Here is a 26,477-nt window from a genome sequence, read left to right as displayed (position 1 = left end):
CCTTACTACTTTCAAAACAGGCAGACAGTGGCAGTCCTAAAAAAAAATTAAAAAACAAAAAAATATGGTGATTTCAGTGGACCAGAAACCCTAAGCGGCAGAAAATTATAAGCCGAATCTCTCAGGCAAAGAAGACAGAAAAAATGTATTTCAAAATTGGGAAAAATTTAGAGGTGTTTGTTAAAAGGCCAGATAGTCATGATTGTGCTGACAAAACTGAGAAGAGTTTTGGCCAGAATCCCATTCTGGTATAATGAGAATAAAAGCAATTAAAAATAGTAAAGGCAAAAAGCAAAAAATAGGTTTCTTATAGGATTTGTGTAGCATGTAGATTTGCTTAGAGAAGCAAGAGCTGGTGGTGTAGCAGGTTAAAGTCAAGTTATTGGATCCAGTAAAGCGTTATTTGGATGTGAGTCCCTATCCTATGTTCTACAGGTTAAATGGTCTTATTTGATGGCCTGATAGTCCCCTTGGTCCCTAAATCCGTAAGCAGAGTACTTTTATGGGTGACTGTAGATTTTCCATCCCTGCACAGTTTGGTGCTATCACCGCTCTGAAAGAAAAGTTTCAGCAGTGCTCTTACAACAGTGGGAGCCTCCTGAGTTTTCACTCCTGTCCAGGTGAACCTTTTTCTTTGACGTTTGCATGAAATTTCTTCTTGGGTAAATAACCTTGGCAAATTTCAGCTTCAGGAGTGAAGACTTTGTCAAATTAATCACTTGAAAATAATATTTCCAGAATGGAAACCAATGCATGTTGAATTATTCCTGATATCATGAATCAGGATTTTTTTTTTTTAATGCTTAATTGCAATAGTGCAAAACACTTACAGGCCAAAGTTGATGAAATAATTATGGAGCTGTGAGCTCATTCTTAAGAACTGCTTTGCACACCGGCTGTAGGAAAACTATTTTTAAAATGTGACAACACAGTGTATGCTTTTTAGTTAGTTTAAGATAGGTGCGCCGAAACTCCTATTTGGAGGAGAGAGTACTGCTGTTAGCAGCAGCAGTGACAAGTACCACTGTGGGTAGTGACAGCTTCTGGTTGCATGCCAGCCACTACCGCTTTGAAGTGGCTTCCTTAAAACTAGTGGTATGTGTACCGGAGTTTGCGAAATACTGTAAAAGAATGTGTCTTGGGATTTACTCTCATCTTTGAAGAAAGCTACACCTGTAACAGCATGAGATCTAAGCAAGCAGGGAATAGTGTGCTAAGAGTGTTTGTGGTGCTTCATAAAAAACTTAAAGTAGGGCTTTCTCCAAGAACTTGCAGGCAGAAAGAACACATCGGCAAGCTCTAAGTTAAGAGGGAATAGAGATAAAATAATTGTATTCGGGCTGTAACCGTCCTGAGTCTAATGGAAAATGATTAGTGAGATATCACGTTTCAGAAGAAAAATAATGCTGTTGCTTTCGTGTTACTTAGTCACAACTTCAAAAATAAAGTTTTGTAAGCCAAGAGCTTGCATGTACTTCTCTTGTGTGAGTGGCTTTGTGATAATAGCCTTTAAGTAATAAACATATTGTGTGACAAAGTGAAACCTGAATTACTACAGTCAGGAGCAATGACATCTTTGGATAAACCTGTTAATGCGACGCTTCACTACTTGACTGTGGTGTGGCATTATTTCAAACAGGCTCTTAGGACAAAAGCGTTATTTCCTTTTGTAGTAGAACTTTCCAGGAAACCTTAGTGAATCATAGTCTTTGCAGTGGAACGACAGGTGTCGTGGCAAAGGGAAATATTTTTCTTCCTTAGCTTTAGGAAAGTGTTTAATTCCCTTCAAGCTGCCAGAAAGTGGTAATTATAGCAACGTTAAATTGAATTTGCTTTAGATGCTATTTTTGTGTAAGTATCAAATTATGTAAAAGCAACCTTGTTACTCATATGATATTTTACCTTTTTGAAAATAATTTGAATGTTCCTAGGACACAGGTATCCTTAATGAGGGTGGAGTTGCAGGTCTCAAATGCATAGTGGCTCAACAAATCACAATGTGTTAGCAGTGCAACGGTAAGTAAGTGACACAGAATGCTTGAAATGCAAGATGTATTTACAGGGTTTTCATGAAGACAGCTGAAGGAGGGTTTTGCATTAAAAAGACTATATATCTAAGTTTAAACAAACTTTTTTTTTTTCCCCTGCTCAACAGCAAATGTCCTCTTTAGTAACTGAGCACATGGAATCTTATGGCACAAAATTTTTAAAGAAATGTATCCCGACCAAAGTTGAAAAATTGGAGAGCAACAAATTACAAGTCACCTGGAAAAATACTGACTTTGGCACAGAAGAAACAGATTCCTTTGACACGGTGATGTGGGCAGTAGGTAAACTTGATTATTCTAATGTTTATTTGCAATGCTTGCTATTTGGAAAGCGAAGTCCCCTCATTGTATTGGATGGGGCCAAACAGCCTATTCTTTTTTAAGATTTAGCCACCTAAGCATTGGTGCTTTGGTTTTTGTTTTGTTGAGTTTTTTTGTTTTTTATTTTTAATTCATTTCTTCCATACGTGACTGGAAGACTTTACTTTCAGTTTAAAAACACATGAAAGTTACACTGAATGAAACAAATCCATGGTAATGCTGCAATAAATGGGAGATATTTTCTTCTTCCTCACGTTTACTGGAGGATGAGAGCACGAGCACCAGCAACTCCTGTGGTGCAGTCAATGTTCTCCAAGTCCACACTCTGACTTATTTAGCTATTCACTGAGTAATTTCTATTACTCTGTTTTAAGAAGGCTACCATTTCTTCTAGAAATTTCAAAACTGTGCCTGTTAAGTTTGTTACTACAGTTGCAGTGCTGCATCATCCAGTTCACAGAAAGAGAAGCAATTATTTCTAAAAATCCAAGTTCATCACAGGGAACCTGGCAGCTTGGAGGCATTTGAACTCAACTTAGGATCCTCCACGTACCTCAATTCTGAGGGGTCTGATATACGATGCCTAAATCAGAGTAAATCGGTGTAAAAGGATTTTTGTGGAACTAGCTCTAAGGATAATCCCTCGAAACAGGAATTAAATGTTTTCTACCTCCTTTGATTCAACTGCTACTTTTTGTAAGATATAACACAGATTGCTATATGGTACAAGGCTCCAGCCCACAGAAAAAATACTTTTTCTTTGTTGCCTCCCCAAGCTGATTGTTTGCTGCTGCTGTCAGTTGGCCTTAAGCTCTTGCATTGCTTCAGATAGATAGACTGCAAGCCCATTGGAATAGGAGGCCTCTTGTCTTCCGTGCTTATAAAGTTTTGTGAATATCTGGAGTTCTAGATAAATAATAAATGGCTAAAGGCAATAGTGATATTTGGCAAACAGATGACATCTATCAAACCAAGTAACTATATGCTTGAATGTGCTGCCCAAGAAATCTGATTTAATACTGAAGAACAATTAGCTTTACCAGCAGCTTTAGAAACTGATTTTTAATTCCATTTATATGTAGAGGTGTTTTTTTTTTGTTTTGTTTTTTTCCTCTGACATTACTGCTTCATAGAAGCAGGGTGAGCATCACTATTCCAGCTGGGGAAGATGAACAAACAGATCAATTTAAATTCTTGAGGTTATAGAATGTATTCATGACAGGAAATAGGAACACCTCATTTGCAGCATTTTGTGTTTTGCCCAGTAGACTAAATCTGCAGTCCTGTTGTTCCTTTCCCCTGCTTAAGTCAACCTTATATCTTCCCAATACCCCAAACAGAGAACAGGCTGTGTGTTTTGACCAACTTTTTCTTTAGATTACTGTGATTAATTTCTCTTAGAAGTGTAATGAGTTTTTATAAACTGTAGAAACAGCTTTTCATAGTGGATCACACTCATCATAACCAAAGACACTAGTGCTTGCCTAGAGCAAAAAAGGCTATGCTGGCTGGAGCTGTGACAGTCCAAAACACTGTAGAAAAATATTCATGAGGTGAGATCAATTTAAGTTCTTCAAAACTGTGGGTTTCTAAATGTGACTTCTGATTTTCCTCAAACTTTCCAGTAGAAGTGCGCTCTGATGTGGAGTCACACCTGTGAAATTTCAAGTCAATTTGTTTACTTTTGTCAAGGTTGGAAATAAGAGCTTTTAAATTGAAATAATACAAAAAAAATCTTAATAAGGTTGAATGATATACTGTTGCAAGTCAGTTGTAATGTGACTCCATGCACTACTTTGATGTGCAAAAGAACACATTATAATTTTTGTCATAGACTTGAGTTAAACTCCATATTTAGGAACTGCAAAATGAAAGGGTTGAGGGTTCCCCCCCTCCAGTGTTCAAATTTGCGCTCCACCCTTAAGAATTAAACACGTTAACAGTTAAAGCTGGATAACTGATGTGCAGTCTGCATGATTCATTGTTTTTCTCTGTATCAACACACCCACACCAGGTGTCTCAGATAATAGACTGGGAAACTTGGTAGTGTTGAGGATTTCCTGTCTGCAGATGTGCCAATTACAATGCTGATTGAAGAAAGTCAGCTTGCAGAATTAGTTAGCAAGCAGCCACTGTTGTTAACTAATTGTAGCCTGAATTGTAATAGATATTTCCTTGATTTTTGTAAATGCATCATGGCATTTTAGTAGGATTTTATTAGGCTTAATAGGATTTTATGAATAAAGTTAAAATTGCTTACTGACAGTGCAGCAGAGTTACATTTGAAGGTTTCAGTCCAAACCCTTTGTAGATAGCTGTCAGAGGTCTGTGTTACCTTGCTGAGTGACTATGCTCTATTGCTCACTGAAACAGATCTCTCTTGATATTTATTTGATTTTTGTCTGTCTTATCCTTCAATGTTCTGTCTTTTACTAGTGCTGTCTTCTGCTTGTGTGAGAAATATCCTGAACTGATAAGCTTTTGAGAATTTTTTACAAAGTGTGAAAACAATAAACTTCTAACATTATATAGTATTCCTCATGCTCTTATGGAAAGTTTCTTTGAGCCCTTGATAGGTGCCTGATGCACCTGAGCTACCAAGAAATGGTAAGTCTATGCATGCACAGGCTGAGTATAGAGTCTTCATCCAAAGAAAAGGGTAGAGAGAGATGCAACTGTGAGATGCTGATCTGTGAGGCAAAATTGCGGGAGATCAAACTTTTATATGCCGGGATTGCCTCACCTATCAGAGGGCTGAAATGTGTGGGTTGAACGCTGCAGCTGCAACACAGCTAATATGTAACAGGAACTGACAAGTAGTATTTCCATTTGAAATTGCAGTAGATGACAAAACATTATTGTTGTAACTGGAATTTGTCCAGGTAATTCACAGAGTCCTTGAAAAGATATTTAATTACCTCATATTTGATTGGGTCTTGCTGTGTGGAGGAGCAACACTGAGTTGATGATTAAACTAAGCAGGTGTTTATAAAATATCCTAAATTAGTTTGACAGAGAATGGGGATAGTGGGATAGCGTGCTAATAAATTCTCAACATAAAGAGCCATGAGCAGCAGCAGATTTAAAGTCTGGCTTTACAAAAGAGAGTTGTCTCCCCGATGAGAGCAGTGGAACAACCATTCTCAAGTTCCTTTGCATTCGCAGGCTTAGAGGAAGGCCACAGTGCCTTTGAAATAATATCAGCTTTGCTGTAAAAAGAAATTATACGTTTAGCTCTATGCAAAGCTGAAAAGGTATCAAGTGTTGCACATCCTATGCTATTAAGAACGTTGCCTTTTGTGTCAGACTGGATGCCTGGCAGATTTTTGTAGTGCGGTAAAGTAGGATCATCGATGTTCAAAATCAAGAAAGGGTTAAGTATATCACATTTGTTATACTAATTGTCTTCAAATCTTAACCGAATCAGTTTGGATTAACTCAGAAATTTTGTTTGGAGATCTTTGAAAAGTCCCATATGCTAGAATATTGCTGTGATATCCCGTGAGTGCAACTCTGCCAGCCCCTGTAGAAAGTGAATGGGCTTTAGATTCCTCTTTGTGAGCAAATGTTGCCATCCATATTTTAGCCTTTGGAGTGCACCTTGGTTGATCTCAAAAAAACTGTTACTGCTAATGTGATTTGGTATGCTTAGACTCTGGGTCTTTGTTCTGAACTCCCCTTGTGTCTCTTTCTCATTACCTTTAATTCATGACTACCTTAATAAGGTGTGGTTTCTGGATTCCTAATGAAAATTGTCACGCCGATTACATCAGCCGGTGCTGTTAGCTTTTTTTCTTTTTTTCTTTTCCCTAGTGTCTTGTTTTATTGACTTGTTTTATTCAGCCGGACTTGAACAATGCTATTTTTAATGTTCCGGTAATTTTGTTTGCTTTGAGAGGGGCTTGGATAGTACATGTTGCTTCTGTCCTTTATTTAACCCACCTACAAATTTGGAATATAACTCTTTATTCTACGTATATTACCAACTCATGGTTACCAAAATCACTCCTTCGTGTTGAGGAAAAGTTAAATGTTAGGCTAAGCCTCTAAAGTGCATGAGAGAATGTTTTGGAATTTGAACTATAAGCTGACATTTGATTTGATAAGCGTTGGCTGGCCTCTGACTTCAAAACCTAGCTGTTGGTATAAATAAATAAAAAACTGACTGGTGGAAAACACTCCAAAGTAATTTCATGAGACTAGTAAAATTAATATGACGTTTTCTGCAGAATACAGGTTCTGTTCGCCCATAAGCGTATAGGAGGTTGAAGCCAATGACCACGTTTGGTAATGGATCACGGGTACTGTTTTTTGACGCTGGAGAAACAGCTGTTAAGGACATGCGAAACCTCTGGTTACAGCAAGCTTAACATAGGAGAATTAATGTAAAGAGAACTGTAGCTTCCTTCTCAGAAAGCGTTTCTAGCTGATTTTACCTTGCAAAGGACCTTGAAAACAAAACAACTACAATTGTTAGAAGTCTGCCCTACGCTGTATGGTTCTCGTTTGGTTACACGGCATTTGCAGCTGCTCTTCTCTTCTGGTTCCAGTGGGACCAAAGTGACAACTCCTTGGCTTTTTGTCTGCAGATGCAAATAACTTCTGATATACAGTGGGTGGTAATAACCTGGGTGATTACTGATTGCACCAGGGCAGCCACAAGCTCACTGCTGAGAAGACTCTTCTGAATAATCAGTATAACTAATCAGTGCTACAAGAAACAGTACAGCCTTGCAGACTTAGCAAAGAACCGGTTACTACGCTGGCTCTGACTAGGGGTCAGATCTTTTTCAAATTGTGGCAGGCATGCTGAGAGTCTTTCAGTAACGGATGAAATGTTCAAAAACATCCTTGTAACCTTGGTGCACGCTTCTATCAATGGTGTAAGGCTTCTGAATGTATTTTATTTTATTTTTTTTTTACTTTTGTTCCTCCTACTGCAGTCAATATTTTTTCTGATCTGAGCATTAGTTATGCTGAATTGGTCCTCTTGTCTGTTGTCAGCTGGCTGTGTTTTTGTGAACGGCTTGTGGGTTTTCAGGAGGGATTTGGAGGAGGAAAGGATAGTGGTCATGAAACCGATTTGGGAGTGTGCGACACCCAGAGCAAGTTGGGAGAGAGTACCAACACTGTGGGAAAACAAAGGAGATTTTGATCGAGGTCAACCTGAGATCACAGATTGGGTAGAGGGGATAAAGTGATGGATTGAAATGCAAATGTATAGGGAAGACATGGAGAAGATCACTGGACTTAGGTTTTATGCCGGAAGAACCATCCTGCCACCCTGCAGAATCCTCACGGTGGCTTTTTGGCCACAGATGTTGACCTACCTGATAGTGAAATGCTTGGCTGGCTCTAGTTTGGATTTTTCAAATGCTAGGGAGCAAACAGACCGTTCCAGTTTCTGTGATTAAGAAGCTGCAAAAGACCCATTATAAAAGCTCTGCAGAGCTGCTGTCAGCTGTGCCTTTATCACCCTGGGAAATCTTGCTGTACACAGGAGTATGCTATCCATGGTTTACTGCTGCTACGTATTTACTTGACTGTGCCAACTCCTGTGGTTTCTTCTCATTTTAGCTGCTTTGGTCTCTGCTGATGTAGGTCCTGCACCTAAAGTCTTATTGGTCACTGCGGTCTGGTACTGCCTCTGCCTAATTCGGTGTGGAAACCTGATTCCTAGGACCGCTCAGCAGATGATAGGACAGAATTGCCACGTGACAGTATGACCGACCTGGTGCGTTTTTGGGATACATGTTTTAACTAGTCTCTTGTCACTCTCTAGCTAGGCTGGCTGATGGCCTCCTCAGTAAGCCATGTCACTAGGTTTTACACAACCAGGTCAAAACGCTGCTTTTTTTTTTTTTTTCTCCCCTCTCTCTCAAAGTCAAAAGCGAATGGGGAGAGGCCCTGAGAAGAGATCCGTGTGATTTTTTTGAGTCGGTGTAGTTATTGTATGGGGTCTCTTAAAGATGAGATTATGGTGTAGTATTAAGAACGCAGTTGTCGCATAACCTTTTTAAGGGTCAGATTTGAATTGGCGCTTTTCTCCTAGATGTCTGGCATAGTGTCTTGCTGGTTTGAGTAAAAGCTAAAGCTAGTCTTGTCTTTCCTCATTCTTTACATTTCAGGGCAGCTGGGCATCTTCAAACTAAAAGCACATGTGCTGACTTGTGAAAAAGGCCACCTCTCTTTTGTGCCTGGTAGGATTTGACCTAGTTTTGTATTGCCCTCTGGATCTTAGGAAGAAGCTGTAAACTTGTACTGTCTTAAAGCTGTAAATGTTAGAAAACAAAACAAAAAAAACCCTTAAGTTATGGATGTGAAATAAATATCCTTCCCATCCGGTACTACTAAGAAATAGTAACAACTGATTCTGTAATACGAACAAGCGAATGTTGGGAAATGTCAGGATTTCCTGAATTTGACGTTGAAACTTACCACACCGCTTTGGCTATTCGTGAACCTAAGCTAGTGAATTTGATGTGAAGCAAGATGAGTAAGTGTAGTTCTAGTTTATGGGAGTGAGCCAGCACAGGGCTAAAGGCCAATAAAGTTTCAGCTAAATTTTTAATGTTTTATTATTGCTTTCAGAAATAATATTTAGGCAGTGAAGCTGGGAGATAAATTTCACTATGAGTAGCAACGCGTTTTTTGTAACTCTTAGCTATTAATACCAAACTGTACATGTGTTAAAATAGATTGGAATCTAAAGGTTAAGTGTTATCCTGCAGATTTGATAAACTCAGCTGTTGTTGTTGTCACAGCTCTTTAAATGACTCTATTGACAGTTTTTCTTTTTTTTCTTCTTTTTTATTTCTTTTATGGTGCCTGCCCTTGCGTGCTAAGCTTTCTCTTGGCTCTGCCTGGCAGGAAAAAGGGGAAACTAGAAAACCCCATTAGCTGTCCATTTGCAGAATATCCAGGCTTTACTCTCAATACACAAAGAAATACAACGGTAGGAAGTTGTTTCACATCCGAGCCAAGATAAGGTCCTAGAGGTTTATTATTTTTGTTGCCTGATAGCATCAGGACTGGGGAGCAGGGGGCAGAGAAGGAACAGCAGATCAACATCCCATGGGGACAGCAGAAGGGAAGACAGACAGATAGCCAAGTGCCGACAGCTTCAGTCAGTACTCCCAGAGGAAGTGTTGGTTTCACCAGATGAAATTAATACACAGAAGTCTTTACAGAGGCATTCAGATGTGACATTGTTTGGGGGGCCTGGCTAATATGGCAGATGCATAAAGCAGTGAATCATATGTTTACATATAATTAGATCTGTATTGACAAGCCAGGTTTTCCTTTTGTTTAATAATTTCCTACATTAACATCAAAGAGCTTGTTTTTGTAATGAAAACACATTTCCCTTTTTGGTTTGCTTTGCTATGGTTTTGTATTAACATCAAACACAAAATCATGACTCCCACACAAAGGACAGAAATATATCCTTTTGTAGCCTCTGAAAATGGATGCAACATTATTAAACATCCTTCATTTGGATGTATTTGGGTACTCTCTTCTATGTGACCCTGTGTGTCCTTACAAATTCTGGGAGTACCTGATAAATTGACAGTGCGCATTAACTTTCAAATTGTGTTAGTAACTCATTGTGCTCGTAACTGTACAGAAGCTCGGTGTGATGTTATCAAGACTTCGGCGATCTTAGTGGTAACTCTGTGCAGAAGACATTACAAAAACATTTTAAAGGTATATAATTTGAAATGTAATTTAAAGAGATAAGTCCTACGGAAGAGATGGAATTTAAAATCTTTGGAAGAGGAAGCTATAATAAATTTGAGGCTCAGTAGAATTTGCCTCATTTATCTTTAAATCCAGTGAAAATAATAATTTTAAATTCCACAAAATGCTTGTACAGTGTTTGACCTAAATATCTCAGCATTAAGGACTTTAGAGCAAAGTTGATAAAACTTTATTGCCCAAGCTAAGGGGACTAAAAAAACTTTAAAGTAAGTGTATAAGATAAGAAGAAAAGAGGACTTTAGGAAAGTTTAATGTTGGATGCATTACTAATAATCTGTGTGCACAGCAGGCTGTTTGTCAGTATTGAGTACCTTTCAGTTAGTGTTTACTGGTAATTGGTTGCTTGTTTGTTTATATATATATAATGTCTGCAAACTAAATTTAGAACATATGATAAATATTAAACCAACTGGCTTCTGCACATTTTGCAGTGGTTGGCATCCTGCATGTTTTTAAATGATACCTTTCTTCTAAATAGTCTAAGCAAAGGCAATGGTAATAGAGCTCCTTTCACAAAGGAATTCATATCCATACTTTTCACCTTTACAGCTTTTTGCTATCATTTTGTTTTCTTTCTGCTTGGACTATCAAATAGCACAAAGGACTTGGAAATCTATGATGAGAATTGCCAGTTTTGTAGATGAATTTTGCTAAAGTTCTCAAATAGTTTTTACATTAATTTCTTTTTTTTTTCTTAAGGCCGAGTCCCTGACACTAAAACCCTCAATTTGGAGGCAGTTGGCGTGAAAACTAATTCTGAGACTGGAAAGATCATTGTTGATGCCAGCGAAGCTACTTCTGTTCCTCACATTTATGCAGTTGGAGACATAACAGAGGTACTGAGTCTACATAAACTATTTTACAATAACAGGAAGCCAACTTTGTTCCTGACTAATAACTAGTCCCCAGATATCGTCATGCTGTAGCGTATATATTAGTGTTTTGCCCTTTTTCATTTTTGTAGAGCTGTAGTGTTTATGTCAGCCACCTGGGTCAGTAATTTCTTTCACATGGATTTTGTGAAGTATATCAGCATTAGAGATTATTACTGATGCTTATCAGGCAATGCATCATTGGTCAGAGGCTAATAATAATGTCTTTATCACTTTAATTATCTTTCTAATAATGTTTTTATCACTTCAAACATATGACTTCATGCTGCCTGTGAGTGCTGAGTGAAAATAGATTTTAGCTTCTGGAGTTGCACTTATTACTGGAGAATATACTTATTGAGAACGACCGTGGCAAATTCTGTAAATAATTTTAGTGTTTTGGGTTTTAATTGTGACTAAGACAGCATTTCTGTTCCGTGATACAAAATGTTTCTGATAAAAGTGTATGCCTCCAGAACAAAAAAAAAAGTCTATGCTCCAAGTACTTAATGCATTTGGCTTCTGTTCATGATTTGTGAATGATTATGCCATGTAAATAATAATGAGCCTTAAAAAAAAAACAAAAAAACAAAAGCCCCAACACGTTATTAGCTTGAACAAAACAATTTTCTTATTGTTATAGGTGCAAAAACAGAATTCTGTGGCCTTAATTTAATTCTATTGATAATCCAGAAAGTTATCTGTGACAAGAATCTCTTGCCCTGATCAAAATATGCTCAGATACTTCAAGTCACTTAATTTTCAGTTTGCAGAAGAACTGAGAATATCTACTGTATATATTTCAAGCTAGGCATCTTGAAATATTTTATCTTCATAAAATGCAATGTATGACTGGATTCCGAACTGTGCACTTACAGTGCAAAAAAGTTCCCATCTCTTACGGTCAAGATTGGCTTTGATATAGTGGAGACATCTTTTAAAAAGTCTCGAAATCTAAATGCTGTAGTGATATCCAAAGCCTTTTGAAGGACCTTTAAAAGGGTTGTCGCTGTGCGAAAGTCAGGTGCCCTGACTTTTTGAAGAGATGTAACAGGTTACACGATGTCTTGGGAATAGCTCTGCAAATTCCTGACTGGACTCTGGAACAGTCAGAGACACTTAAATCTCATAAATCTACTGACCACTCCTGACCTCTTCCCCTGTATCTAGGCATGTGTTTCTTCCTGTCTGTCTCCATCTTCATGTGAATGACTTGCCATTTCCTTTTCAACTGTGTTAAAACTCTTTCCTGCTCAGCTATTTCTCATTTTTTCATTACTCTCCACAGCTTTTCTGTCCTGTCTGGTCACTCAGAGTCTTGGGATTGTGTACAGTTCCTCTCCTTTTTCTCTGTCCGTGTGGAGTTTTCCTCTGTGCTTGTCACTTCGTGCTCTGGGATATTTTCTGAAGTCCTCTTTCTACTCACAATCACCTCCTCCCCCTGCTCATCCCCGGTATATGCCTTGGATGGGCCTCCTGCTTTCCAAACTTTTCTTTTTAATTTCATCCAAATGGCAGTTGTTAGAGGCAATGTTGGCAAGGCGTTTCATTCTGCTGCCAGTCTGCAGTGTTATTCTGGGCAAGTCATTTCCTTTTTGGATGCTTTTTGTCTTTTGCCCTTTGAGGATTTAGTTAACTAAGAAATGTAAAGTTGGAGGCAGGATGCTCTGCTCTTTCCTACTCCAGATCTAAAAAATCAGGCCTTCATTTATTTGTCATTTTCGTTTCTTTGTTAAACCTTGAGTTTCCTTTTCCTGCTTTTGTCCATCTTGGTTCAGATTTTCAAACCTGAATTGTGCAATAGGGACGTCTAAATGTAAGTGGTAAAAACCAGCAACCCGGTTTTAATTCTATGTCCAGTGTACAACTGGGAAAAACTGGAGAGTTAAATGAGTGCCTTGTAGAAATATTCTCTTAAGTAAATCACAGTATAGTACTCATGCCTTTATAAAGTTTAAAGATGGAAGGAATTCTTGCCATTATCAAATCTGATCCTTAGTGCAATGTAAGCCATGTAATTCCACAGCAGAACTGCTAAAACGCTAAGCAATAAAATTATTAAATTATTTTATTTGAATTCTAAATTCATTTTTAAAGTAGAATTGATTTAGATAATAAATCTCACTGGCATGGGAACCAGCAGTGAAACAAAGTTCACACTGTAGTTGGTGTGGTACGCATCTCAGCGAGATGTGCTTGATCCTTCTTTGTGTACTCTTTGAGAACCACAAAGCTGTGCAGCTTGGTGTGGGAGGTTCCTGCAGCGGCATTGCAAAAAGGGCGGGGAGGAGGATCTTGCTTCCTGCAAGTGAGCATCGGTGATCCCTCCTATTGCTTACAAAAATAGGATTTTGTCTCCAGTCTTCCTGTTCAGTACTCTTCTTTTTTCTCTGTTCTTTCCCTGTCTCAGTTTCTTTGCTACCATAAGATGCTATTGATTAGTTATACCTTTGCAAGTAACTTAATTCCTCCTCCTCTCTTTCCCATGCCACACTGAGCAGACACTAACTTGCTAGCAAGTAGCAAAAACCACGCGCGCGCGCACGCACACACATGCGCACACACACGTGCACACACTCTCTCTCTCTCAGTGCCCTGAAGGAGGGGAGGAGGGTGTTTGCTGACATGTTCAGAATGAGTGTTTTCATTTGGGAGTCTTACCCAGCTGGCATAAATGGGAAACTATGTGTGCATGGGTGTCTTGTTGCACCCTCGTATAGACAATGAAATCCTAAAGTTACTCAAGCTGTTCATTTGGAGAAAGGGAAAAGCCTCTCTAGGTTAGTTGGTTTGACTACCTTCAAAAGGTTTTTCAAGCTTTGACAAAATAGTGTTTTCAACTGACAGGTGAACTTGCATTTAGGTTTTTTCATCCTCTGTAGTCAGGATGAGGATGACCAGGCTGGAATTCTAATTTGAATCTTTGCTGTGCTGATCTGTGTGTTAAAATCCTTCCTCCAGTCATGTTGAAAAGCATGGCACAGACTATAAAGATGTTCTCTTAGAAGGAAGTTTATCATATGTACACAACACTAGACATCTGTCATATTTCAAAGGGGGTTAAACAAAGATATGTAGAGAAGGTGGAATGTACAGTATGTTGCTTTGAATAGAAATAAGACCAAAAAAGAGTCATGTTAGAGCAAATACACAGTACTTCAAAGCTTTTTAAACTCTCTTAGGAGCCATCTAGTTTAAATGTATAATGCACTGGAGGATTCTTATGAACAATTCATATACCCGTAATACTCAGCAGGGTAGTTCTACACATGACTGCAAAGTGAATGTTCATTTCCAATATTTACCAGAGACGGTATTTAAGCCATTGTTTATGAGAAATTGGGCTTTATCTGCATGGATGTTTTAGTAATTAGCTGGATTTTATGGAATGCGAGGCAGTGCTTTCACAATTTTATCTCTCGTTCCAATCATCTATTCATTTCTGGAATGCCAAAACAACATCTGTATTTCCTGCTACAGAAATGATTGGCAGCCATGTTTCAGGCAAATGTGTGTAAGAAAAAACAAATGGCAAATTTCATCTGATAAATGACATTTATAGACTTGAAAGTGAAAATGCTGGATTTGAAAAACTATGATTTGATGGCTCTTAGGGAAAAAAAAGATAGGTTTGCAGTTTCATGAATTAGCATGGGCTATGGGGAAAAATAGATTAGTCTTCCTAAGAAGAATAAGGAAGAATAAATTAGAATAAGGAGTCAGTTAGAATAAGGAGTGTCTGTTACCAGGTTAGACATAAGAGCTTTTAATGCCATTTGGATTTGCTTTTTGGAATTGAAGTCTGAACTTAACGCTTTTATCTATACTAATAACCACTTAAATACATATTAATATGCAGTTGAATGATATGGTATGTATACTGAAGAAAGTGGCAGCTAATACCTTTTACAGAAGCTATTAAACAGCATACAGAAAAGATAACCTGGGAAAGAGAAATGGATTGTAATAAATTAACTGCTCAAAAACATTAGGATAATAAATATTTGAAAAGCTTGAATGTGTGTGGTGGGAAATCTTTATTTTAATTTCTGCTAACGGTTCTTTTTGACAAATTATTCGACAACCACCTCCAAATGGAGCTCTATCCAAATGGAGAAATATGAAAAATGTTGGATCTAAACAGGACTTGTATGAATCAAAATTTCACAATTTTTGTAAAGCATTCCACACTTTCCCATGAAGGTACTATTTTCCAGTTATGGCTTTTTGTGTCTCCACGTCATTCCTTCTAGATTTTTGGCCTGTTTCTCATCTCAGACAGGCATCTTGATCTGTTCTTGGATAACTCTTGAAATGTTTTTGACTAAATTTATGAAGTTTATTAGGGCTTATTAACTTACATGGACTATCCTTCCTTAGACTTCAAAAATTCCTTTAGAAATGTGTCTCTTTACTTGCAAAAATTTCCAACTTGCTTAAAACTAGCAGTGGAGTTCTGATTTCCTAGAGGTATTGTGCCAGCATTCAAAATTGGGGTTCTGGCACACCACATAGTCCTGTTTGGATATAAAAGTAGCCAGGACTCAAGCTTGAACCGGAGCATGTCCTGGTCGTATGCTGCTGTCATTCCGTTTCTTGCTTGCAGGGAGTTACCGTTTCAGTAGCCATCCTTTTTCTGCCCCTCTGTAATACCAGAGTCTGAGATTGCGACCAACACAATCTATAGGTAGCCGTGCTGGCAAAACAGTGTTCTGCTTTTCCGATCCAGGATCAACGTAGGAAGTCAGTAATAGTGCTTACAAATAGCAAAGCTTTTCTCATGGGTTTAATCCATGTTTTATAACAATGTGGTAGACTTAACTTTTTAAGAAAGGTCTGATGCTTTAAAATGTTCTTGCTTTATACTAGAGTTTGGGGTTTTTTGCTTTAAAAGGATGATCAAAAAAAAAGTACCAATGACTTAACTATGGAGAGAAAAAGGGAAGTGGATGCTTAGTATGTGAATGTCTTCTGTTTTTTGAGGGGTAACATGATAAGACAGAAGATTTTGACATGCATTCATTCATGGTGTTTGTTCCCACCCCAAGACAGCTCTCAAGCTCAGACACTTAAAAGCATGTTTGGATAGAAACGATTCCTCCCTCCTCCACTTGGAGCCCTGGCTACTAAGCTGGAATTCCGAAGATCTGGCCTTCCTCTGCCCATTGTCCCAGGAGAAATCCTCTTATGTTACTTCTCTCTAAGTTAAAACAAAGCTTTGTGCTCTCTTCTCAGGGCCGCCCTGAATTGACACCTACAGCAATAGCTGCGGGAAAACTGCTGGCTCGGCGTATTTTTGGCCAGTCTTCAGAACTGATGGACTATGACAATGTGAGTTGTTATTTCTTTCAATAATAACACCTTTTTTTTTTTGGTCATCTGGAATCCAGCTTTGACAGTAGCCAAAGTAGGTATATGTGACAGAGTTATACCTCTCACCCATGTGAAACTCTCCCCTGTATCTGCCACCCAGCTGCTTCATATGGTTCGACAGTAATATTCTCTGTTGCTTCCTCACAATCAGATACCTACGACAGTTTTCACTCCCTTGGAATATGGTTGTGTTGGACTGTCAGAAGAAGAGGCTGTGCAATGTTATGGATCAGATAATATTGAGGTATGTTTAATTTTATAGTTGATGCCAAAATTGCACTATGAAAAGATAGAAGTTTCCCGGTGTTATCAAGCAAACGTTTTTCATCCCCAAAATATGGCATTTGCAGTTAGGGAGTTGGTGTCTTCAGAAAAGCTCAGAATTTTAAGTGCTGCAAAATGTCACAAAGGGAATCGTAATCTAGTAGTCTTAATATAATAGATTCTGACTGCAGTGAAATTTTAAATTAGTTGCTGTTTTAACAAATGACATTGTGCATCATCATTAAATGACAGTTGTATTCCTTTTAGTTGTCAGAATTGCTGGCCAGGTCCATTAGTTTAAACTTTGGATGTCCCCAGAAATACTCACACAAGCTGCTAAGTGCCTTTTTTGTGGCTAAAATATCTTGATCTGATGTGCATAGGCATTGCATATTGAGGAAGAAAACTGATATGGCATATATTCCCACCTCGTCCCCTGAGATAAGTGATGAGATTATGGTTTTTGTGATGAGGAAATTCACAGTCACTCTTATAATAAGCCAGAATTCAAACAAGTCACCTTTGAAAGGCTAGGTTGTGTTACTTTTATTCTCTCATCATAAAGATTGTCAGTATATGACTCGGTAAGCTGTGGAAATATAAGTCAGTCCTCTACTTCATGTTTAGTCAGTTATTATTTCTGATTTCTATTATTTTGAAATATAGTTTACTCTTTAAAATTTGTCCCAGACTTGTTATCTAGATTTCTGGATAGTGATGCCATCTAGAATGATAGAAATAACTGTAAAACAATTGTTCTTACCTGGTAAAGGCAGGCAATTGGTGTGTGGGGGACATAAGATGCTGATGTGATGTACGTAGGGGAGAGAAAGTTCAGCTGATGGATTTAGCTTGGAGCCCTAGGCAAAATCATTAATAAAGAAATAAGCATTTACTATGCAACCTGCAAAATTACAGTGTAAGTTCTCCTTGCAGTATACATGATTATAGATATGGAAAGCTTCTCAGATTTCATTATTTTCCATAAATGAGGTATTACTTAAACTTTAGGTCAGGAGAAGTCTGAAGGAGCATATCTAACGTTATTTTGAATTTGGGACACAGCCTGATGTATTGTAGTGTTTTTCTAGTTTTGTTTTTAATCTAATAGTTCTCTAGGAAAGTTTTATGTTAAACTCTTAATTTTGCTTTTCATATCTTGCTTTAAAATAATGAACAAGTTATAAATAAATCCATTCCTGTTTTTAAGTAACATCATCAATACGCAGTAATAGTAATCATTATAATATAAATTAGCTGTTTTCAACATAATGGTATGCTCTAACACAAAATGTTGTTTTCCCTACCAGGTATACCATGCATATTATAAACCTTTAGAGTTTACAGTGGCTGAAAAAGATTCAACTCAATGCTATATGAAAGTGAGTGTTGAGACCTTTTGACTTGCTTTATCTTAAAACAAGAGATATGGTACCATCTACCTTAAGGAGGACTATTTGGCAAGAAGAAACTTTCCGAAAATGGATGAGATCTTTTCTTGGTGACAGCCTGTTTCTTTAGTGAAGCTTCACGTGTTTAATATTCATCACATACATGTTAAATATTCATCGCATAGCCCACTGCATCTTGAAAATACTTTACACGTATTGGTTAGCATTTTTCAGAGATAACATTCTCCTGATGGGTACCATCTATGAACTGCTCTTAAGTTCCTAAGAAATACTCCAAATTTCATAGAGATCAATCTCTGCTTCCCCCAGCAGAGTTTTTAACTAGTTATATGTAATATTTGAATGGACCTCTTGGGAAAGTACACTGCCCTCAAAAATATAAAGCTTAAAGCTTACAGAACTCAAGTAATTGTTTCATGTCTTGTTCATGAATACAAAACTTTCCTGTTTAGACCAGTATGTCAGAGTTGAAACATATCTTCTCCTAAAATAATCCAGTTGCTTCAGTTGAGAAAGGGATTTTGATGAACTTAACGCACAGCTGAGAATATTAGATAAGTGGAGTGTAGTATCAGTAGAATATATCAGTTCTCTCTTTTTTTTTTTTTTTTTTTTTCTCCCTAATATCATAGCACTAACTTCTCTTAGTGGAATAAATGTAGTAACTTCTGTAGGTCCACTGCAAATGGACTGCACATGCTAGTTATTATTATGTTATGTAAGGAATATCCGTTGTCAATAGTTTTAACCAGTTTTTCTATTTCGTCCCATCTGACTTGTGTAAGTAGTTAAATATCTACCTTAATTATCCCAAGTAGCATTGCTATTAAGATGACGCTAACTCTTTTCATCTATTCTCTTTAAATTATGTCAATGCAACTGAATGATTGATAGCAGAGTAGTAATGGTGTAATAGTTGTTGGATAACTTTGAATATAACACTTATTAAACTTAGAGTTTCAAACCCTAATGTAAGAGCTGTTTTGTTTTGTTGTTCTTTTCTGTTCTGCTCTTTCAATATTTAGAGTACTAAGTCGGGAATGCTGTTTTGGGCATTCCTGATGAATGAATCCACAGTCTTTACTGAGTAGCAGAACTTATCAGATTAGTGATTATTTAATGCTTGATGGGAGGACACAGGGAGACTGACTTTATTTTTATAGTGATAAAGATGCTGTCCTTAAAGGAAAGAAAAGACTTTCATAATGTTCTCTAATACAAACAAGTGTGCAATGACTCAGGTCTTCACAGATACTTAATTATTCATCTTCATCTTTGGCTGCCTCCAAGATTTGACTCCTTTTTATCCATGTGGCTGATGTGGTAAACGTATCTCAGCAAACATGCTACTGTAAGTGTTCACAGACTGAATTACAAAGGCACAGAAAGGCCCATAACTGGTAGTGGCCATCTTTGGAAATATAGTTAGTTAACTGCTGAGAATTCCTGCACGGGCTCAGAGAAATGCTAAGGTGGCTCTTCAGTGTCAAAATGGCATTAATCTGATTATTAGACTGCAGAGAATATTTTAATGATTTCATACAAATGCCAGACAATGAAGTATTAAACATACCTCAAATTATTGGTTGTCAATGGCTCCCTGAAGTCTGAAAGAAACATGCTAATAAAGCTGTCATCCAGAAGACCGCTTAAGGACAAGCGTAAGACCTATTGAAGTCAGTAAGATTTGGGCAAGCGCTTAAGTTCTTTGCACACTGGAGATGGACTGCTGTACAGGGATCTCAGGGCATTTCCGTTTCATTTGATTCATCTCTGTGCCTTTTCTTTAGATGCTCTAAGGAAAGATCTCTAGGTAATGTATTGTTTTCAGATGGTGTGCTTACGAGAGAGAGAGCAGCGAATCCTTGGCCTTCATTTCATTGGACCAAATGCAGGCGAAGTTATTCAAGGATTTGCTCTTGGAATCAAGTAAGTACAAAAGAATGTCTCTAGCTTCTAAAGCCTGTTTTTTAAGTTATTGTAAGATTGTAAAAGATAGCTGCCTACTTTTGGCAACACTATAAAGAATCCATGCTTTTTGTTACTTTTATGTAGTATTACCCATATTTTCACTAAAAATGCTGCAGTTCTTCATTAAGATATACTGGATTTAGTTATAGAAATACTGGATATAGTTAAGGAACAACTGAGGAAAAATATAGTGCTGGATTGATACTGTTAAAGCAAAAAATAAACTTGTGCATGCACTTAATGTTAGTTTTCTCAGAGAGAGACTGGCCTGCAAGGATAGGAAATGACCATGTTATCTTTCAAGTCTCTTTTTTAAAAGGATATTTGTGCTTTCCGTAAGAAGCTTTCTTACACCTTTCCTTTTCCTAATCTCATGTTTAAACGCGCATAGCCATAGCTTCTTAAAAACTCAGTAAGGACTTGCATGAATCTTTGTTTCTGGGGTGTAAGCTAACCACTGTATGATATGTAAGGAAGAAATCTGTGGGATGGTGGAAGAGAGGAGGTTCTTCAGTCTGGAGCTAGCTGATAATTGTAGTAACGTGCTTATCCAAAGTAGACGAAACTTTGTGATCTAATCTTGTTCAAGAGTTTGTTCAAAGATGAATATAGAAGTGTATTTTTCCTGACCTGTATATTTCTTGTTCTTCCTTTGAAGGAATAAGGAATGATTCTGGGTCCTTTCTGGTTAGATGGAGCATTCCTGCTGTCTCTTGTGTGCTACAATTATTTCTTATTTGTTTTACATTTCCCTTTTTATATCTGAGTCACATCTTCAGAAATGTTGATTCACACCCACACCCACACACACACACACACACACACACAACTAAATTAATAGTTTTTAACTCATCTTTGAAAAAAATAATCAATGGGATGCGAGAAACTTCCCCCAGATTGTGATGTCAGCTCGTTGTCCTAAATATCACCACAATTTTGCTGCAGTTTTAGTCTTACGGTTGTGAGTGACTAGCACAAATGAAAAGCAGAAAGGATTAAGAAGGCAGGACCACAAGTATCACATGAGGAATATCTTGGAAATCGCTGATTGCAGTGTACCCTGAGTACACATTTTCAACATGTGTTTGTAGTCTATTAATTGCCAGTGGTATAGATCCTAGAACTACATTTCTTAGGATGTCATTGTTTTGAAGTTTTATCCAAAATAACCAGTGAAAAGGAAGCACATGAAACTGGAATGCTTTTCTGCCTTGCCTGAGGGGAATTAAAACGTTAGCCACAGTAAGAGGTTTTCAGCAGGTCAGATCCTTATATTAGTTTCTATTGTATTTCACAGATCTGGAGTTTTGTGGAACATCCGTTATAAGTATGAGCTACTCTTCTCCTTTGTCAAGTATTAGGTCTTTTTTCAATCCTACTGAGGATGATTTTCCTCCTTTCCTCCCCACTTAGCATTCCAGTAAAGTCTGTGCTTAGCAATGATTTTTCCCTTGTGTTGTTATCCTAAATGTAGGTGGGACACCAGAAGACTTCTGTGGCTCTCTTCCCTGTATTTTGCGGAGGGAGGGGACATTATTCCATTGAAGGCTTGAAATGATTCCTAAATTTAGGCTCTTCCTACAGAGTGACCTGCCAGGAATAGCAGTCCAAAGAAAAGTCATCAAGTCTAAGAATGTTATCAGACAAATGAAGGAATTAAGCAAGTGGGATTTTAGCTCAACTTCTCTCTCTCTTTTTTTTTTTTTTATGTTAAGTAGGGTATGAACAGTATGAATTTTTCCTCTTACTTTTAAACTTTATAACTTTAGTGTAAACACTAGACTTTCTCTAGAATCAGGAAAAGTATTCTGGTATCACTTACTTCAGATTTTTGCCTGTAGTCCTAATTAAGATTTTCTTTCTATCTATGTGTGTGTATGTTTGCGCGCATGTGTCTCTTTTCATCTGGAGTCAGAGTAGGTGAAACACATAGGCAAGTACGAGAAAAGCTGGAGGTTGCAGTTTTATCATGTGTTTTTACCGTAGGCTCATTTGCGATCTTGGTTAAATTGCTTAATTATATCTGTCTCAACTCTTACGACAGTTCTTCTCTACCAAAGTGTTGTGAAGTTGAGTGTTTAAATACTTGTTGTGTAAGTACCTGAGGAAATAATAGAGAGCATTGTTTGAAGAATAACTTCAAATACAACTCCTCTCCCTGATAAAATAGACAACAGCAAGATTAGTTTGATGCTTTAGGACATTCTAGCAATTTTAGATAAATAGGGTATGACTTTGTGTGTGTGTTTGTTTTTGTAGATGTGGTGCTACCTATGCTGAACTAATGAAGACAATTGGCATTCATCCTACCTGTGCTGAAGAAATTACCAAGTTACATATTACAAAGCGCTCTGGCTTGGATGCAACAGTCACAGGTTGCTGAGGTTAAATACCATCCCTGGAAAGAAGGAAAAAGAGCACAAAATAGAAAATAAAAGGGATATTTTGAGTTGAAACCATTTTAATGGTTGGCGTTCCAGGAATCTTTCTGATTCCCTCTGTAGAGAGTTTTCTCTCACAGCCACATGAAGAAATTGTCCTCCCACTCTCAGTTCTAAAACCAATGTGGTTCTACTGTAACACATCTCTCTCTCCCTTTCAAAGTGTCTGTAACTCTTCTCTTGCTCAGAACTAAGGAATAATCACTATGTTATATATAAAAATGTGTCTGAAGCCATTGCCATCTGAGGCCATCTGCAGTTTAAACAGTTGTCACTTGAGTTTCCTTATTGGCATGGCTGACTGTCAATAGACGTGTCTCGCACTATGCTCATACAGTTGCCAGGAATCAGACAGGGCCTCCCTTAAAAGTGTGTTGATGATACCTCTTCTGAAGTACTTGGATGGTTCATTACTGATCCTAATCTTGGACACTGAGACTGTGTACTCACCAGTAGAAACAAGTTCCCAGATTGTGTAACAATAGGTAAGCAGCTGTCTTTATTTTTTCTTTAAAATGTACTGTGTACAGGAGTTTGATAGAAAATCAATTGTCACTGAAACTGTGCTGCTACTGGATGAATTCCCTGCCAGTGTAGTCATAACATTGGGGTGTGAAGGCTAATAGGTTTTTTAGTCAGTTCAGAGGTGCTAAAGAAAGAGTTTCATGTTATATTGACTTCTCTTCTCACTCTTGAAATTTATTTCAGTTCAAGTTAAATTGTCATGTCTCACAAATTACTGCTCGAACACCACGTATTAAGCAATATTGACAAGTAGAATGAAAGCCACAAACAGTCTAACTAATGCAGCATTTTCTGTTTGATACAAAGTGGAAATTGGGCTTACACAGTGATAATTTTGTTGACTTGTTTTTAATATTTAGTCACTGATAAGCTGGATGCCGCTTTCGAATGCATTGAGGTTTGGGCTTTAATAAAATGTATATTACCAAAGGGAACAGTGATTTAGAGAAGAAATGGTCCTGCTTAGAACACACTTTGAGAATAATTATCTGCAAACTTTTTTCAGAAAGTAGCCAGAGTAAGAAAAGCATGCTTCTATTGCAAGTTCCTGCTTATTTTTCTGTTAGCCAGAAGGGGGAGATGCTGGTTAATTTGTGACAATAAAAAACTAATTAGAAATCTCACAGTGAAGCTTCTTTTGCAGAACTCCGTTAAATAGGTAGCCTAACAAAGGCAAAACATAAACTGCTTTGAATTTCAGTCCAAATTGCAGTTGCCAATATTTTGATAAGCATAGTCACTAAGTTTTTTGCACCCTTTATGCTAGAATAATACATGCAGGAAAGTGAGAGGCAATCTTTAGGTAAAACAAATTTTTTTTTTTTTTTGCTGTTAATTTATATCAGTATTTCTGCAAGTGGAATTTGATATTTTCTTAGCTATCCTACTTCTGCTTATTGCAGTTTGGAAGAATAGTCTCATGATCATATATATCTTTGCCATATTTTTCTTTGACTGCTGTTGCACTGCAGATTGCAACACAGACAAGTAATTGGTCTATTTCAAGGGTGAAATATTTCTTATCACCAGAATTGTACCTGTCATGAGAAACTATTTAAGAAAAAATGATCAGACATTTAAAAAAAAAAATGCAATAGCGATTATCTCACACTCATTGATACTAAAATATGCTGTTTTCAAGGATTTCTTATGACTTAAAAACAAGCAAAAACGTAGATGGTTTCTCTCCAAAGCTTCCTGATCCTTCTGGTAAAAGAAGGAAGGAGTGATACAGTTTAACTGCAAGTAGCATTCTCTATCAGATTTGCTGATGCATTTTTTTCAACTCTGAAATCATCCATAAGCTTGTGGATGAAAAGAAATACTTTGAGTAGAGGTATATTTGGAATGCTGCCCAGACATTGCTACGGCCTTTAGAAGAAATGGTACAAAAAAACTTCACATCTGCATGTGAATGTGGGCCTACCTGTGCGCTCAAAGTTCCTGTTTCCTTTAACAAAGGCCTGTGGGTATGATACAGCCAAAAACCCTACTAGGTTTTTCTAACTGTAAAAAACAAAACAAAACAAAAAAAAACCCCAAAGTTCCCAGTAAACTAGTTTTTAGAAAATTTTTTACCTTGTATTTCAAACATTGAGATACTGAGCATCTCTGTCTACAGAGATCTTACCATGAGAATCACCCACCTCGGACTGAAATGGAAGGTGTATATGTATACAAGAGGTTTTTTCCTAGGTATTCCCTGTTACAGTTTCTTTTGCACTCATGAATTGAAACTGTGGGGCTCAGCCATGTGAAAGTGGCTCCTCTTCTCTGTCCTAGCAATGTTTCCAACAGGCTGAATTCCTTTCCACTACAGGCAAAATCAATGGAGAGACGAGTTTATTTCATTCATTGTAAAGCTGAAAATAATGATTTGGGACAGCAAGTAGAAAGATCTCATGGAAAAGTGTCCTCGATGTATTTGAGGTGTGAAATTAATGCCTGTCAGCATTTTCTGAAGTAATGACATGGAGCAGTTTTTGGTTTTAGAACTGCGATGTGGACTTAATGAAAATTGATCTTGTATCTTGAATTGCAGCCTAATTTTGTTCCTTTTTTAGTGCAAAATGTTGTTGCCCACCAAAATAAAACTAAATGTCCGTTCACACCTATGTAACTGTAATGTCAGAACTGGGAGCAAAATATAATAATGAGAACTACTGCGATTGTGCTTTTCTTCCTGATGGATTCCTTGTGTAACTCTCCAGGGATGGTCCTTAAGAATTTTTTTCTAAGCCTGACTACTGTCAACTGACGTGGCTGATGTACACAGTAAATTACTGATAATACTGATGATATGTGAAAGGTAAAAATAATTGTAGTCAGGCTTCTCAGGATGCCAGCTGATGAGGGCTTGTTTGTCAAACCATACCGTGGTGCACGCAAGTCTGAGGATTGCTGGGTCCTTCATATATATAATCCTAATATTTATTGTGTTGTGGTACAAATTAATAAAAATGATTTTTTTCTAGTAAGTGTTTGAATGTATTTGTTTAATTTTTCACATAGAGCTTCTGCTTACAAAAGATTTCCTGTTGATCCTAATACTGTTTCTCTTGGTTGTAGTATGTGTTAACTAGAAGTAGTAGCCAGGCTGAGACCCTTTAAAAACAAAAATGTTAATGTCTATCTGTCTCTCTGATGCCTAAACTGAATAACCATAGAGATTATCCAGGCTGGATGACCTTCTCAACTATTTTTAAATTAAGAGAACCCCAAGACTCAGTAACTGAGGTTTCAAATACTCTCCTGTTTTTTCCAGCTAATGAGGTCTAACAGGTACGTTCACAGTCCATGTGTGTTGACGTGCTTCTTGAAGACTCATCAAGAGGGAACTCCCCTGAAATACAGTGCAGGCAGTGTATTATACAGGGCTTAAACTATTTTATGTTTAGCTATTCCCTTTGGATTTTCAACTAGAAAATACAGTGGAAAAAATGCATTACAGAAAAGCCAGCGAAGGCAACGAAGCAGAAAAGCAGTGGGTACTGCTAGGTAAAAAAAAAAGTTGGAAAACGAATTAGGAAACGACTAGAAAAACATTGTTAAAAAAACTCTGAGAAAATTCTCAGTCAGAAAAGAAGGGAACAGCATTGTTTGAATTAATCTCAATTTCCTTTTATTTCTTATGATCACTTCTGATGAGAAGTTCCCATTAAGTCAGATGATACTGACTGAGCTTCTCAAATAGACTAGTTTAACACTGCCTCAGGATTTGCCTTTGATGTGGTGCTGAGAAGAAATATTGACTAGAATGTATCTAAAGGCATTTTTACTTTTGCAATTTTTATTGTGTGTTAATTTCCTGGAATATTTCACTGTGATTTCTAACTAATTAGGATAACTAGGAGCAGTGGCTAAAAAGACAGTAAGGTAAGCATCATTATGATTATTCTTTTTCACCTTATTTTCATATACCAGTTAATCCTGCAGCAAACAGGAGTACAAAAGGGAAATTATTAACAGAGAAGCATATAGAAGCATATA

The 26,477-nt window shown here is 37.4% G+C and overlaps 1 protein-coding gene across 4 annotated transcripts in view; it reads left to right on the top strand.

Annotated features, from left to right (window-relative positions):
• TXNRD2 (thioredoxin reductase 2) overlaps positions 1 to 25,465 on the top strand; it is a 38,438-nt gene extending 12,973 nt beyond the window's left edge. For 3 of the 4 annotated variants that reach the window (XM_068911539.1, XM_068911541.1, XM_068911540.1), the window contains exons 11-17: positions 2,156 to 2,330; positions 10,830 to 10,966; positions 16,238 to 16,333; positions 16,527 to 16,619; positions 17,950 to 18,021; positions 19,883 to 19,980; positions 22,282 to 25,465. In XM_068911539.1, coding sequence (XP_068767640.1) covers positions 2,156 to 2,330; positions 10,830 to 10,966; positions 16,238 to 16,333; positions 16,527 to 16,619; positions 17,950 to 18,021; positions 19,883 to 19,980; positions 22,282 to 22,405 — 795 coding nt within the window. In that variant the 3' untranslated portion in view covers positions 22,406 to 25,465. Of the gene's footprint in view, positions 1 to 2,155; positions 2,331 to 10,829; positions 10,967 to 16,237; positions 16,334 to 16,526; positions 16,620 to 17,949; positions 18,022 to 19,841; positions 19,981 to 22,281 lie in introns of all 4 variants that reach the window. The other variant, XR_011135161.1, reaches the window with a different exon arrangement.
• The last annotated feature ends 1,012 nt before the right edge of the window (positions 25,466 to 26,477 follow it).

This window comes from Struthio camelus, chromosome 17 (assembly GCF_040807025.1).
Source record: "Struthio camelus isolate bStrCam1 chromosome 17, bStrCam1.hap1, whole genome shotgun sequence".
NCBI lineage: Eukaryota > Metazoa > Chordata > Aves > Struthioniformes > Struthionidae > Struthio > Struthio camelus.
The sequence above is the reverse complement of the archived record's forward strand: the minus strand, read 5'-3'. Positions and strand labels throughout refer to the sequence as shown.